The sequence below is a fragment of the Antennarius striatus genome, chromosome 13, assembly GCF_040054535.1.
Source record: "Antennarius striatus isolate MH-2024 chromosome 13, ASM4005453v1, whole genome shotgun sequence".
In the NCBI taxonomy this organism is placed as follows: domain Eukaryota; kingdom Metazoa; phylum Chordata; class Actinopteri; order Lophiiformes; family Antennariidae; genus Antennarius; species Antennarius striatus.
In genome coordinates, this window is record NC_090788.1 from 5,158,685 (window position 1) to 5,173,766 (window position 15,082).

The window sequence follows — 15,082 nt, forward strand, 5'->3', positions numbered from 1 at the left end:
ATGTCTTTATTTGTGTATTAGCATCACTAGAAGTGGCCAGAAGTCCTATATACAATACACTGGTTTCATTTTAATATGATATTTTGTCAATTCCATCCTGTTGGTAATAAAAAAGTAATGCAAAGTAATGTCCTGTTAAGGACTTCAGACTCCAGTTGCTCAAACAGGAAGTGATGTCATGATTTGTTTTATGTCTACTTGTCATGATGAATAATTGAGGGGGCAGTAAAAAATAAAAAAACGGAAGTGATAAAAAAAATTGTTAGCACCAGCATTCAATACAATGTTGTAATATTGGTATTATGAGTGGCTCAGAAACAGATAATGTTTTCTTATCGTGTGTAAATTGCGACAAGTTTTCTGTTGATTCGTTGTTATGAACAAATATTTCCACTAGAATCTAAAGCCTCGCCAAAGCTCAATAGTCCCATGTAAGTCTCCTCTTTGATGCATTTGTGAATAATTCTGCGAATAAGCAAACTAAAAACAAATGAACAAATAGCAAAACCTCTTTGGCAGAAGTAAACTGCCTGATATCTGTAGAGCAACTGAGTCCAGGTGTAAACTCCAACACGTGGGCATGAAACCTCCATAAACAAACATTTAGATTAGAGAGAGTGATAAATATGTGCATATCCGTGTATGTGTGTGTGTGTGTGTCTCAATGAGGAAAAATTAGCATTAACATCTCAGCCACAAAGTGGCAGGCAAAGCAAACAAACTCGTATAGTCATGCCAGTGAGATTGAAGAATGCATCACTTCAAAAATCTCCTGTTGCATTACTAACTACTAAGTTCCGAACTGCCTCTGTTTGGAGTCCACATCTGAACAGACCAGTCAAGGTCAGACCAGATGCTTAGCAATCTTATATAACTTCCTAAATGGTTTAATTTACCTGATAAATGAATTCAACATCGAAGACTCTGCTTCTCCTCCTGTTGTCCTGGGTTGTGTAACAGAAGGTGATAAAGTAGTTTTCCACCAGCAAAAATGTGCAAATGTTACACAACACAAAACTGCATTTTTAAAATAAAATAAAAAACTGCACATATAAGAGTATGAAATAAACTTGCAGACAATGAAAAACAATATTATGACCTTATACATTCTCCTAAACTTGGAAGAATATGTTTCCAGAAAAATATTTGTTTATTGGCGACGCTATATGGTTGTGAAGTGGGTGCACGAATGAGTAGTCTGTGGTGCTCCAAATACCCCAAAGCTTGTCAGAAGCACTTCTGCTTGTGACGTGAATCAGCTTGTCAGGACCTGCTGATGTAGCACTGCAGGAAATAATAGCCTGAAGGCTGGAGAATGCATCTGGGGAGGAGACATGTTTACAATCAGGCCTGATAATCTCATCAAAATATGACAAAGAGACAAAGCAATCAGCAAAAACATTCACAATACAGATATTCAGCCAGGGTGTCTTGGAAAATGCTTTTTTTTTTTTGTAGACTTGCGTTTTGCGTTTAGACTTTTATTTGGTAGCAATGTTAATATTCATTTTTTTCCTGTAAAGACGTCTCATATCTTGACTGAGGGGCACCTAAATTTGGGGGATTTTTCTGTCCGTGTCATCTCACTTATCAAAGCCCATGTTTGGCGTCATCCACTTATGGAATGTTTGAGTCAGTGGCTCAGCACGCCCACTCCTCAACACATCCCCTCCTCAGCCTATATAGCAGTGGACTTCAGCCCACAAACACCAATCACCTCAAAGAGGAAGCATGAGGGCTCACAGTCTGTGCATCATACTGAGCTTGGGAGCTGCAGTTTACTGCATGCCAGCATCACAAGTGACCAATGAAGATGAAGGTTTAGCAAAGGTAAGCACGCGCATGTATTTATAAATTCACATAATTTCTAAATTCTGACAATTAATTTCCCAACTTTTTTTTTCTTTTCAGAGCTACTTGAAGAGTTTCTTCAACCTAACGGAGGAAACCGGCCGTGGACCCAGACGGGGGTTCAGATCATTGAGACGCAAGTTGAGCGAGATGCAGAGATTCTTTGGTCTCCATATCACCGGGACGCTGGATACCGAAACTATAGACATGATGAAGAAGCCTCGTTGTGGAGTTCCAGATGGCAACCTCGCCCGTTTCTCCACCTTCGGACGTAACCTCAAGTGGGAAAAAAACAGTCTGACCTACAGGTGAATGGCCTAAAGGGAGAAGTTATGTAGTAAACTATATTACCCAGCCCAATCAATCATATTTTGTGTCTTATTTCCGTTACAGGATAGAAAACTACACACCTGACATGTCTCCGTCAGAGATCGATGACTCCATAGAGAAAGCCCTTCAGGTGTGGGCCAAAGTCACACCTCTGAGGTTCACCAGAATCTACAGCGGAACCGCAGACATCATGATCTCCTTCGGCCGCCAAGGTGAGAACAACACCCTGATGGATGCTGGGAGAAATATTAAAATCCTTTACTTGGGTAAAAGTAGAAATAACAGGCTAAAACTACCACAAAATTGTATAGTAGTATCAAAAGTTAGAGGGTTTTGCTGGTTGACACCTGGAGCACAAACTGAAGTATATAATCCAGTGATGTTCATCCCTTAAAGAGAACCGTTTGAAGGTACGGTTCAGTTACGTAACTGGCATCACTCAACATGACAAGCAAACAACCATCATTCCATCAGTGGCGCCTAAAAGCCTGCAGACTACCTTTAACACTTTCAAGGGTTAAAAATGTGTAGTATTTTGGATTGTTACGTCCAACAAAACATCCAAACATAATCCATACATTCTGATCCATCAGTTTTAATGAATATGAAGAATGTGCAGGAGAAATTAAACATATGAAGTATTTCTTTTTTTATACATATTTCAATCCTGACATGAACATGCGTTTTCTTGCAGCTCATGGTGATTACTACCCCTTCGATGGGCCTGACGGGACTCTCGCCCACGCCTTCGCCCCTTCCCCAGGCATCGGAGGAGACGCTCATTTTGATGATGATGAAACGTTCACTTTCCGCTCAAACAGAGGTGAAGACAAACTTTTTTCTGTTCTGCTGGAATCAATTTTGAACCACTTTATACTTCGAAATATTTTATTGTCCACTTTGATAATCGTAACAATCAAACATATGTAGATGTTATTGGGTGAATGCGTTGAATTCAGTATTTTTTTCAAGAAAATCAAAGATTTTTCCAGTAAAACTGGGTTTTACTTTGTGTTTCTTGAAGTGTTTTGATTTATATGACATTTCCCTGAAGAGATATTTCCTCTCTCATTTGCCACAAATAGTTGCTTAATCCTTCTTAATCAATAATCTTTTGAAGAGTCTAAGAAAATGTATACAAAATTTGTCTAGCAGACATTTTTTTCCTTCCTTCATCTCTTGCTCATTTCACTATAAATTATAAGACCTTAAATTGTATATGACGTCTTAAAAGTCTTTAGTATTACTATTTAAATTCAGCTCCACCTCCAGGAGGAGGATAAAGCAATATCTCCACTGTGTTTTCACATGACGACTGTAATCATGTCTGTATCTGCTCCAGGCTACGTCCTCTTCATGGTCGCCGCCCATGAGTTTGGTCATTCTCTGGGTTTGTCCCACTCCGATGACCCCGGTGCTCTCATGTACCCCGTTTACACATACCGTAACCCTGACTCTTTCGTCCTGCCCCGGGACGACGTCAACGGCATCCAGTCTCTCTATGGTTGGTACTGAACTCCTGGATCTTCACTGACTCTTTGCTTGAGCTGCATTTGAGAAAACTCCCTCAAAAACTCTTTGGTCATACCGACTTGCAGTGTTTTGCAGCAAGGTGATGGATGGTTCCATAAATATTCAAAGACTACTCTTTAAAATCCAGGTTCCAACCCTGATAAAGATCCATCTGGGGAACCCGAAGCCCCGACTACCCCCGATGCCTGCGATTCAACCATGGTCTTGGACGCTGTCACCACCCTACGAGGAGAAATGTTTTTCTTCAAGGACAGGTATCAGACATCTATACATACGTACATACTTTATACACTTGTTCTCTTGGTGTCCCCAACAGTGGAGACTGTGTACTAATAAAGTCCATAATAAAGTTGTGTACCTCACTGGCCACTGTACTTGACCACCTCTTCCCAAAGCCAACCATAGTGTGACACTTGGTATGCATCAGAGTGATGCAATGGAATTTTAGGTCACCATGCACAGTGTACTTATGCCTACATACAAAATGTCTGCATTCCTCTTTGTTTCCAGCTTCTTCTGGCGTAGCTACCCTCAGAGCACGACCCCTCAGCAAAGCCTCATCAGAAACTTCTGGCCCAGCGCCCCCGTCAACATCGACGCCGCTTACGAAAGCCGGCAGTCGGACAGGATCTACTTCTTTAAAGGTGAGTGTTATTCTCGTCCTCCCGAGAGAACAATCAGACGTCATTATGAAGCTCTTCTCTGTAAATTGTGTTTCTTTCCTTCAGGTCAGAGAGTGTGGGCTTTCAACGGCTACCAGCGTGTTCACGGCTATCCCAAGAAACTCTCCATTTTCGGTCTGCCGAGAAATGTGAAGAAAATCGATGCAGCTCTCTATGACGTGGACTCCGGCAAGACTCTGTTCTTTGTGGACAACTACTACTATAGGTACTTCCAGCAGATATTTTCAATTCTCATTGGAGATTTTTTTGTCTGTATTGAACCCTAACGACTGTCTGTGATTCTTCAGTTATGATGAGGCAAGAAGGACAATGGACCAAGGATTCCCCAAGCGGGTGGATCGGTCCTTCTCTGGTCTGTCAGGCAAGGTGACGGCAGCTTTCCAGTACAGAGGTGAGCAATGTTTTATTTTATCAGAGTGGGAAAAAAATAATACTTACATTTTATGGTGGTTTAGAGAAGCAGATATTTATGTCCTCGAAGAAAATGTCGACTCCCTTTTATGAAAGAAACAAAAAAGATGCTAAGCTTAGCATAAAGAATAGAAACCAAAGAAAAGAGCTACAGCTCATCTGGCCAGAGGTCAGATGAGCTGTGCGACAAAATTATCTTAGTTGTTTGACAGAATTAGATTATATGTTGTGCCACTAGCCTGGCTGTATGCCAAGCTAACCATTTGCTCCAGCTTCATATTTAACAGACCGGTATGAGAGTGGTCTTTTTACCTCAGTCTTGGCCATAAAACAAATATATTTCCTAAGATGTTGAACTATTCCCTGTTGCTAGCTCAGGAGCTAAGTGTTGCTCTGTTCTGCAGGGTTTTCCTACATCTACAGCGGACCCTACATGTTCGAGTACAGCCTGAGGACCAAATGGTTGTACCGCGTGCTGAGGAACAGATACTTCCTGCGCTGCAATAACTTCTAGATTATTTAAGTTTTCATGTAAAATGTCAAATTATTGCTTTACATGTCTAAAATACAATGTAAAAATTTAATTCTGGGAATTGTACCTATAGTTGTAACCTACAGTTACATAAAGACTGTGTCTGTGTCTTATTTATGTGTATTTGATTCATGTTACATGTGACGCAGTTTAGTCATCTTGAGGATCACATATAATATATACATATATAAAGTATATACATATATATATATACACACGTATGTATGTATATATAAAACTATTAATTACATTAATTAAACAATTCTAAATGTCTATTTTTATATATATATACACACATATATGTATCTTTTTACCTATTTACGTTCTTGCTTGTCATAAATTCTTCCAATTATTTGTCAATTTTTCCTGGTAATTCTTCAATAAAATATGTTAATCACTGAAAAGTGGTTCCATATCAAAAGTTTTTCTTTTTTCTTTTACAAGTCCCAGACTCGAGGTTGCCGTAAGTATTCAGATAATTTCTGTCACCTTAGAGTAATGCATAAGAGTTAAGAGAATACAGTATAAGTAGGAGTTATTACCGTCAGTTTTGCTCTTATAATCGTTTAAGTATCTCAAGCATGTTAACAGCAAATTCAAAGCAACAGGAAGGAATGCAATTAAAAATAAGATAAGAAAAGAAAAATCAGATAGAAATTTATTAATCTAACTTAAATTTAACTTGATTGATCTTGAGGGAAATTCCGGTTCCAGGTTGCTCCAAACACTTACAGAAAATAAAAAAATAAGAACATTCAGTACATAAATAAAAGCACTGAACAGAATAAATATAACAATTATCAACAACACAAATGTAAATGTTTTTTGTATGTTTCTATGTAAAATATGAACATAAAAATGCACATGTTATTGCCAGTAAGACAAATACCCACCTAAACAACATGGCTAATTGGTAAAGCAGGCGGTAGAGCTTGTGTTTGTGTGTGTGTGTGTGTGTGTGTGTGTGTGTGTGTGTGTGTGTGTGTGTGTGTGTGTGTGTGTGTGTGTGTGTGTGTGTGTGTGTGTGTGTGTGTGTGTGTGTGTGTGTGTGTGTGTGTGATTAAGCGCAATACAAATAAAGGTTGATTGATATATATATTGCTATATACAGTATATAGATATAGATATATCAAAATAAAGGTTGATATATATATATATATATATATATATATATATATATATATATATATATATATATATATATATATATATATATATATATATATCAACCTTTATTTGTATTGCGCTTAATCACATCAGCAGACATTTAATATACTGTATATGCATGATTCATTCAACTAACTAGAGTGAGTGGCAGAGAAGTATGTTAGAGCAGTGCAGGACATGTATGAGGACTGTAAGACAGTGGTGAGGTGTGCTGTAGGTGTGACAGAGGAGTTCAAGGTGGAGGTGGGACTGCATCAGGGATCAGCTCTGAGCCCCTTGTTCACTATGGTGATGGACAGGCTGACAGACGAGGTTAGACAGGAATCTCCATGGACTATGATGTTTGCAGATGACATTGTGATCTGTAGTGAGAGCAGGGAACAGGTGGAGGAGAAGCTAGAGAGGTGGAGGTTTGTCCTGGAAAGGAGAGGAATGAAGGTTAGCCGCAGTAAGACAGAGTACATGTGTGTGAATGAGAGGGACCCAAGTGGAATAGTGAGGTTACAGGGAGAAGAGACCAAGAAGGTGGAGGATTTTAAGTACTTAGGGTCAACAGTCCAGAGCAATGGAGAGTGTGGAAAAGAGGTGAAGAAGCGTGTACAGGCAGGATGGAACGGGTGGAGGAAAGTTTCAGGTGTGATGTGTGATAGAAGAGTTTCAGCTAAAATGAAAGGAAAGGTGTACAAAACTGTGGTGAGACCAGCAATGTTGTTTGGTCTAGAGACAGTGTCACTGAGGAAAAGACAGGAGACAGAGCTGGAGGTAGCAGAGATGAAGATGCTAAGGTTCTCTCTGGGAGTGACCAGGAAGGATAGGATCAGGAATGAGTACATCAGAGGGACAGCACATGTTAGAGGTTTTGGAGATAAAGTCAGAGAGGCCAGACTGAGATGGTTTGGACATGTCCAGAGGAGAGATAGTGAATATATTGGTAGAAGGATGCTGAGTTTTGAACTGCCAGGCAGGAGGCCTAGAGGAAGACCAAAGAGGAGGTTTATGGATGTAGTGAAAGAGGACATGAAGGTAGTTGGTGTGAGAGAAGAGGATGTAGAAGACAGGGTTAGATGGAGGCAACAGATTTGCTGTGGCGACCCCTGAAGGGAAAAGCCGAAAGGAAAAGAATAAGAGTGTGCCACTAATTTCCCTTCGGGGAATAAAATCAGTGTGTAAAATTAAAACATTAAACATAAATTAACTATCATTAACTAACTATCATTAACTATCAACTATCTGTTAAACACAAAATGTTCCAGTGTTTCATTTTTTTTGACACATCATGTTCATGCAGGCCCAAACTATCCCAGATGTTGTGTTCAACTCACAACTTCTTCCCCCGACCCCCCACTCTCATCCTGCACTACTCTTATCCCTAATTTGGTTTCAAATGGGCCTGTTCAGACATTGCAGGAATGTTAATGTGAACTTGCATTTCTCTCTATTCTCTTTGTCTCACAAATTGAGGCTTTCAGGAAACAACCACACTAATGCGACACAACTCCGCATCTGAGCAGCACTGGAAGACTGATCCGTCTAGAGTTATTCTTTTCTCTGCAGCAGAAGAAACAGATGATGGAGGGGGCATTGATTGTTAAAAGCGTGATAATAGTTGTGATTTTGACACACTGTGGAGCGGTGCCCACCATTTCACCCAGCCCAGAAGACATCTCTAAAGCCCAGGTAAATGCATTTTCTCTGTTAAAATCTTGCAGTATTTTGGTGATTAAATACTGGACTTTACTGGAGTAAAGTTTTATTCAGTTTTTATTTGCAAAGTAAAAATAAAATTTACTTTTCATTCCAAAAAAAAACAACAACAACTATCTTCCTGGTTTACATAATTAAAAATTGGATTGTGATTAATGTTAGTATATTTGTAGCCTTTGTGGTTAACTTTAAAACTGTGCGATGCTACCAAAAAATCTTATGCTGCAACATTGATCACTGGAATCTTTAAGAATGTGCATAATATTGATTGATTATTACAAACATCCAAAGTAAAGAGGTTTTTGATGATATTTGATGATTGAGCCAACTCTACCAGTTTGAAACAGTTCCCTCTGGTGGTCACTGGGGTAACTGCAGCTAAACCAGCCTTCTGACTGTCACTAACTCCAAACTCATTCTATCATAACTAACAAGCAAACAAGTACAATCCCATATCCTTTACTCCTGTCTTCTTTTTCTAGGACTATTTGTCTGAGTTTTTCTCTGACGTGGGTGTCAGAGCCCCCGACAGTAAATTCCGCAGCTCTCTGGATTCTTTTGAGGACACTCTCAGAAAAATGCAGGAGTTTTTCAGGCTGGAGGTGACGGGTCAGCTGGACACTAACACCTTGGAGGTCATGAGCCGATCCCGGTGTGGTTTCACCGATGTGAAAAGATATGGTCATTTCGATGGTGGACCAAGGTGGGACAAGACTGAGATCACATACAGGTACTCCTCAAGATCTAGTCTCTAGAGCTTGATGTGTTGCTCTAAAGTCTAGACTCTAGAATCTAGAGCAACAGGTCTCAAGCAGTCACCCCAACATAAAATGTCCATTGAGAGATTCAATGTGCAAAGCAGTTTCCACTCTCCCATCAATATAGGATAACTCAGTACACGCCAGACCTGAGCCGGAGGGAAGTGGATGCCACCATAGCCAAGGCTCTGAAAGTCTACAGTGATGTTATTCCTCTGGATTTCAAGCAGATCAGGAGGGGCACCGCTGACATCATGATCATGTTCAAGGGTCAAAGTAATACAAGAGCCTTCAGCACTTTTGAAAATGTCTTTGATCAAGTTTGAGCTTAACTTCACCTTTGGAATACAGGCCATGGCGACTTTGCTCCATTCGATGGGGAGGGTGGCGTCTTGGCCCATGCTTTTTCCCCAGGGGAAGGGAATGGAGGTGACACCCATTTTGATGAAGAAGAGAACTGGACTCTCACCTCTGCAGGTGTTGACACATTCTGTTACTGAGGTGATTTAATTTGATTGACCACATTAACTTAATCGGCACACATCTGCAGGATCCAACCTGTTCCTGGTGGCAGCCCATGAGTTTGGCCATGCACTGGGGTTATCTCACTCTCAGGAGCCCACAGCCCTGTTGTTTCCTACCTACCAGTATGTGGATACAAAAGGGTACAAGCTACCAGATGACGACAGACAGGGGGTGCAGGCTATTTATGGTGAGAACAAAAGACACTGAGCATGAACCAACTCTTCTGCTGAATATCAAAGATTTTTCAGGTGCCACTTCTTTGTATTTTCCTTTTCAAAGGAGTCAGACAACCGGCACCACAACCTGAACCCAAGCCCACACCGGACCCTGTTCCAGACAGGTGCAGCCAGCGCCTGATGTTTGATGCCGCAACTACCATGCAGGGAAGTTTATACTTCTTCAAAGATAGGTAAGACTTTAAGCACTAATCCTTGGTCACAAAAACCATGTTGCTCCATTGGAAAGACTTTTTATTTTAATGCAACTGGTGATATTTGACTTCGCAGCATGTTGGCTGATTACCTTGGAACTCTTTTCCAGATATTTCTGGAAGAGGGCCAGCTCTTGGGAGGGCATCGCTGTGAAGATGATTGCATCCCTCTGGCCTCGAATCACCAATGTTGACGCTGCTTATGAGTACAAGAAAAGCAACACTACTATTCTCTTTGAAGGTAAAAAAATACTTCACTAGCATAAACATCATTCTTATCATTCCTAGAACACAACTTTCCCTTAATGCATCACAGGCGATCATTACTGGGGTGTTCGAGGAAGCACTGTCCTGCCCGGCTATCCCAAACCTCTCAGCGACTTCGACCTCCCTTCATCCGTTTCTAAGGTCGATGCTGCGATCTATAATCCCATCACAGGCAGAACCCTACTCTTTGTGAAGAACAAATACTGGAGGTGAGCTTTGCTGACGTCTAACTTTAGTCCAAACGTTGACCGATGCTGTATGTTGATGACTGTGTCCTGTATTTCTCATGCAGCTACAATGAAAGAAGGGGCAGAAAGGATCCTGGTTTCCCAAAATTAATTCGGAGAGGCCTTCCTGGGATCGGCAGCAGAGTGGACGCTGCTTTTGAGAACAGAGGTACCTTTCCTTCAAGGGTTTACTATCAGCAGTGTCACCAGGTCCTGGCTGGGGTGATAATGATGCTATATTTTCCTTTTCAGGTTACCTGTACTTTTCTTCAGGGGTCAAACAGACGGAGTATCACTACCAACGAAGAAGAGCACTACGCACTCTATTAAACAAGGCATGGATGGATTGCAACTAAAGACTCAAATACAAGCACACGCACAGAAAGTGGAGAGAATGCGGCTGTTGTTCACTCCGCTATGTTTTGCCTTCATGCATCAATACAGTATGATTTTATAAATCTTCAAAAGTAAAACACAAAACATCATCTATCTGTTTAACCATCTGTCCTGCCTCCAGCACGTCAACTTCAACGACAAAATCCTAATTTTAAATGTATGTGTGCAATGTACAAGTGCACAGATATTGTGTTTGCTCTGTCTGTTTCAATGCTTCGGAAAAATAAACTGTAAAATCAGAAAAGTATTTTATTATTGCACAAACCAGCATGGAGTTAGAAAAAAAGCACAAATTAAAACAATTTAAAAGTCAATCAGCAGAATACATGAAGTACTAGCACATTCCAAATTTAAACTTTAATTAAAGCTTAGATAAAAATAAGCATTGATCATGTTGGGTAGAGAGCAGGATTGCAGTTTTCAGCAGATCTGAGACTAAGCGCTGGTTTTGGTCGGCCTGACGATCACTGAGCTGCCGGTGAACAACGTGGGGAAGAAGTCAAACATGAACTGGTTCTTCACTCGGTGCAGAAAGTGGACGAATCTCACTCCGGGTCCGTATCCAGAGAAGACGTGTGACACCTGCAGGCCAACAGACAGACATGCAGTGAAACGGGTTAAACCTGGCCCGTTGGATTCCTGAACTCGGACAGAGGAACTCACCTCCTTCCATCTGTGTGAGTAAACGCTGAGGTCCTCGGTGGGGTTGACTGTGTGTTCGGAGATCACCGTCCTCTTGTCTTCACCCAACAGTTTGACATGCAGCTGGTAGATGAACTTGTGCAGCTGACTCTCCTCATACCTGGTAGAATGATAAATACACACAATCATAACAACATTCAGATAAACTGAACATTTATATCCTGCCTTTGAAGGAAAATAATCAGAACCTAAATCATATATTACACAATAAAAGTTCCCTCAGAAATAAAATGGCCTAAAGTTTTAACAAGGGTCACATGGGATAGACGTACATAATTTTATTACAATTAAACTTAGAATATCCCGTTATTATTATGCTGCAACATGTGAAAATTTAATAGTTATGTTTATGAAATATTGACTAATAACACTCCTATAAAGTCTCCAAACTGCATCCTGTCGCTTTTTCTCTGTAGACTTTGTGGTTGGTGGACAACGAATCCTCCTCCTCCTCACCAGTCTTGGACTAATATTTCAGGCTGGAACTCATCCATCAGTTCTTCCCACAGTCCCTCAGCCTTCAGGTCCACAATCTGCTCCATGGAGAACCAGCTGAGGAGACATGAACCACAAGGTTATTATGAGGTATAAACTTTCTTTACATGCTTTATAAAGTAGATAGAAGTATACGATCACTATATGCACCAGTAAACTCACCTGTATGTAGGTAACTGACAGATGACAGCCCCTTCAGGGATGCCGCTGGTGTCAAAGGGGAGAACTTCAGTGTTTGTGGTCCAGCCGCTGAAGTCGCCTGTGAAGACGGAGAACAATTAACATTCATTTCCTTCATTTGGATTTGCTGAATATTTTTTTCCTCTCCTCTCACCATCAGATTCAAAACGGGGAGGTCCATGTGACGGCGCTTCTGACATCGGAGGTTCTGGTGGAGGGGTGTCTTTGCACAAGCCTGAGAGAAATGAGACAAAGGGATGATAAATATTTCCCCAGACAACCAAATCGAGGTAATCCCAGCACAATTATCCTTAATCCAAAGGATCCATCTTTCTGACAGGGCGTGCCTCTGAGCGAGGAACACATCCCGTAAACATCAGTCAGAAAGAATCTGAATGTTCAAGTTTATTTTGTGAACTCTAACTATAACCTGCAGAAGGGTCCGTCTCCTCCCACGTTCATCTGCTGGTTGGTTTGGGAAAGTTAAGCAAACTGACGTATAATCAAAAACAACTTAATTCGAAATGACGTGTCCCCGTATTTTACTTATTTTATCGTCTTATGTTCTTCATGTCTCAAATAAATTTCATTTTGCTATAATTCGCTTATTTGGAATTGTTGCTTTGGATCTTCATATTACAGTACAATAATTATTAGTATTTCTGTTATTATTATTATTATTATTATTAATAATAATAATAATATTACGGCCCTCCTGGATTTACTGCTCATCACTTCATGGACTCTGCTTGCCTGTAAACTTTAATTATATTTAAATGAATTCACTGAACTGCATCCTAGTAAATCCACCTTATTTTTTCCTCTACCTGTGTGACGCTGCCTCTGATTGGCTCATTCCTGTGTCAATGACTGGTGAGTTGGATGATCCCACATTAAAGGCAGGTGGGTAGGTACAGGTAGGTGAGGATTAGAGTTTGTTTAAAGACCATCTTTTATAAACTTCCTCTATGGAGAGGATGTCAGTCAGCAATGGGGACGTTTTGTTGCACCATAGTTGAGATTGCATTAGTTCCTTAAAAAAATTGATCAACCTGAGCAAAGCTGATTTTAAATAGAGGAAAAAGACTCAGAATAAAGTCAGGTATAATGAATCCTACTGAGGGAACAGTCCTAGCTGTAGTTTCAGTCTAAAGGTTGTAACCTCCACTGACGTCATCAGCACTCACATCCATTCACATACAATCCCGCTGTGTGAACGCAAACCGTTCCTGGATCGGTACCGGACAGCTGACGCTGTCGTAGCGGCCTAACCCACCCTGAGGATTGGGGTTCTTCAGCAAATTCCTTCCGAACGGTTTGGCCTCATAGACGGCCTTCCAGTCCGGGCCGTCGGGCATCGGCGCGCCCCGCAGACTCCACTCAGCCCCGCATCTCTCCTTCCATTCAGCGGCGGACATGTCAGACCAGACCCGGACGGGAAGACTCAGAACTGAACTTTTACACCGACACCAAAAACCACACCCCCCCCAGGGACACGCCCCCTTAAAGTTACAGTTAAGTACAGCAGTTAAAGCAACAGAGGCTGTAATTCCAAAAGTCTCCGCTGGACTCCAGGGGGGCGCTGTGTCCCCAAAGTTTAATGAATGAATAAAAACAGTGGTGGTCGCTCATTCTGATGGTTATTTCCCCTCAAACACGTGACAACTTGAGGATTATGGTCTTGGTAACGCTATTCTTTGATAGAGATAGATAAATGCTTCGGTGATTCTTAAGGAAATTGTAACATTATACCTTTGTTTTTATAATATTTCAACTTTATTCTCAAAATAATTGATCTTCTATGTTAATGTAGTGTTAATCACTGCATAGAGTAGCTTTAATGGTGGAATCTATAACTTGTGTTTGTGAAGACCTTTGAACCATGAGTTCCTTACATTTTCCACGCTCTTTGCCCTTATATAATTGCTGCATGGTTACGTGTGAATTGTAGTGATACTGCTGCCTTCTCAGATCCATAGGTGTGATCTCTGGGTGGAGTTCACTTTATGTTCCTTTTGCACCAAGTAGATATACATCAGGAAACAAATGTCACATATTCGGGCGTGAATGTTTGACATTTACAGTTGTTACAGTATAGGATTTTTTTTTGTCCCTAGAGATTACTTGTGAACAATAAAGAGGCTTTAAAAAGGTGTGGTGTGTGGGTATTTTTGACATTGCATGACATTAAATCATGACATGTACCACGACTGTATAAATTCCTTTTACTATATTGATATTGTTATTTTTTTAAGATCTTTCTCATTCATTTTTATTATTTTTTCCATATTAATTTTTTTTTAATTTGCTATATTCTTAAAAGTTAGAATCCATTAAAAAGCAAACAAATCACAACACACATGTAGGATGACTGTAATACTTTATTTCTCTATCGGTCATCATGTCTTCACACATCTATTCATGGACACTTATTGATGATAGGCTGATAATAAGTAGATCGATTTACACACATTTCAAGAAAAAAAACTTCACACTTCCACTATATGTAAATATTGATGGTTGACAAATAAATTGCTCCCCCCCCCTAAAGCATTGAACGACCTGCTCCACCGCCGCTAAAGGAATGCATTGGCCGGGAATCGAACCCGTGTCTCCCGCGTGGCAGGCGAGAATTCTACCACTGAACCACCAATGCCTTTGGATTATGCTGGACATTTTTTAACAACTTTCCCAGTAATTCGTGAAGAATAATCTTTTCAGTCAAACTGTGCTGGTCAATTCAGCACGTTTTACTGGAGTGACTTTTTTTTTGTTTGTCATCAAAGCAGCACGGAGTCAAGGATTCAGGAACTCGACAATAACTCCAATTTAAAATGATGTATCTGTACGATCTCTGTCATGTTTACCAATACTTCTTCATGATAATTATC

General features: G+C 40.5%; 3 protein-coding genes across 3 annotated transcripts; 2 read left to right on the forward strand and 1 right to left on the reverse strand.

Annotated features, from left to right (window-relative positions):
* The first annotated feature begins 1,728 nt into the window (after window positions 1–1,728).
* On the forward strand, window positions 1,729–5,672 carry LOC137605701 (collagenase 3-like). Its single transcript, XM_068330401.1, has 10 exons — window positions 1,729–1,830; window positions 1,912–2,159; window positions 2,245–2,393; window positions 2,876–3,004; window positions 3,524–3,685; window positions 3,842–3,968; window positions 4,225–4,358; window positions 4,443–4,602; window positions 4,685–4,788; window positions 5,213–5,672. The coding sequence occupies exons 1-10, from the start codon at window positions 1,732–1,734 to the stop codon at window positions 5,320–5,322; spliced, it is 1,422 nt and encodes a 473-aa protein (XP_068186502.1). The 5' UTR covers window positions 1,729–1,731; the 3' UTR covers window positions 5,323–5,672.
* Window positions 5,673–7,911: 2,239 nt separating this feature from the next.
* Window positions 7,912–11,015, forward strand: LOC137605700 (macrophage metalloelastase-like). Its single transcript, XM_068330399.1, has 10 exons — window positions 7,912–8,184; window positions 8,694–8,941; window positions 9,097–9,245; window positions 9,321–9,446; window positions 9,520–9,681; window positions 9,774–9,903; window positions 10,035–10,165; window positions 10,241–10,400; window positions 10,484–10,587; window positions 10,671–11,015. Exons 1-10 carry the CDS (start codon window positions 8,074–8,076, stop codon window positions 10,772–10,774), a joined length of 1,425 nt encoding a protein of 474 aa, XP_068186500.1. The 5' UTR covers window positions 7,912–8,073; the 3' UTR covers window positions 10,775–11,015.
* Window positions 11,016–11,049: 34 nt separating this feature from the next.
* On the reverse strand, window positions 11,050–13,665 carry nccrp1 (P1, F-box associated domain containing). The gene is made up of 6 exons (XM_068330402.1): window positions 13,468–13,665; window positions 12,346–12,426; window positions 12,174–12,270; window positions 11,973–12,068; window positions 11,478–11,616; window positions 11,050–11,396 (listed from the first exon to the last, which is right to left on the reverse strand). Exons 1-6 carry the CDS (start codon window positions 13,607–13,609, stop codon window positions 11,250–11,252), a joined length of 702 nt encoding a protein of 233 aa, XP_068186503.1. The 5' UTR covers window positions 13,610–13,665; the 3' UTR covers window positions 11,050–11,249.
* Window positions 13,666–15,082: the final 1,417 nt, after the last annotated feature.

Excerpts from the sequence above, each read along its gene's own strand:
- nccrp1 (XM_068330402.1), bottom strand. The coding sequence starts at position 13,609 with ATGTCCGCCGCTGAATGGAAGGAGAGATGCGGGGCTGAGTGGAGTCTG. Across the intron at positions 12,271-12,345 it reads TCCCCGTTTTGAATCTGATG|GCGACTTCAGCGGCTGGACC; the intron begins GTGAGAGGAGAG and ends CCGTCTTCACAG. Across the intron at positions 11,397-11,477 it reads ACTCACACAGATGGAAGGAG|GTGTCACACGTCTTCTCTGG; the intron begins GTGAGTTCCTCT and ends GTTGGCCTGCAG.
- LOC137605700 (XM_068330399.1), top strand. The coding sequence starts at position 8,074 with ATGATGGAGGGGGCATTGATTGTTAAAAGCGTGATAATAGTTGTGATT. Across the intron at positions 8,185-8,693 it reads AAGACATCTCTAAAGCCCAG|GACTATTTGTCTGAGTTTTT; the intron begins GTAAATGCATTT and ends TTCTTTTTCTAG. Across the intron at positions 8,942-9,096 it reads AAGACTGAGATCACATACAG|GATAACTCAGTACACGCCAG; the intron begins GTACTCCTCAAG and ends CCATCAATATAG.
- LOC137605701 (XM_068330401.1), top strand. The coding sequence starts at position 1,732 with ATGAGGGCTCACAGTCTGTGCATCATACTGAGCTTGGGAGCTGCAGTT. Across the intron at positions 2,160-2,244 it reads AAAAACAGTCTGACCTACAG|GATAGAAAACTACACACCTG; the intron begins GTGAATGGCCTA and ends TTTCCGTTACAG. Across the intron at positions 3,969-4,224 it reads ATGTTTTTCTTCAAGGACAG|CTTCTTCTGGCGTAGCTACC; the intron begins GTATCAGACATC and ends CTTTGTTTCCAG.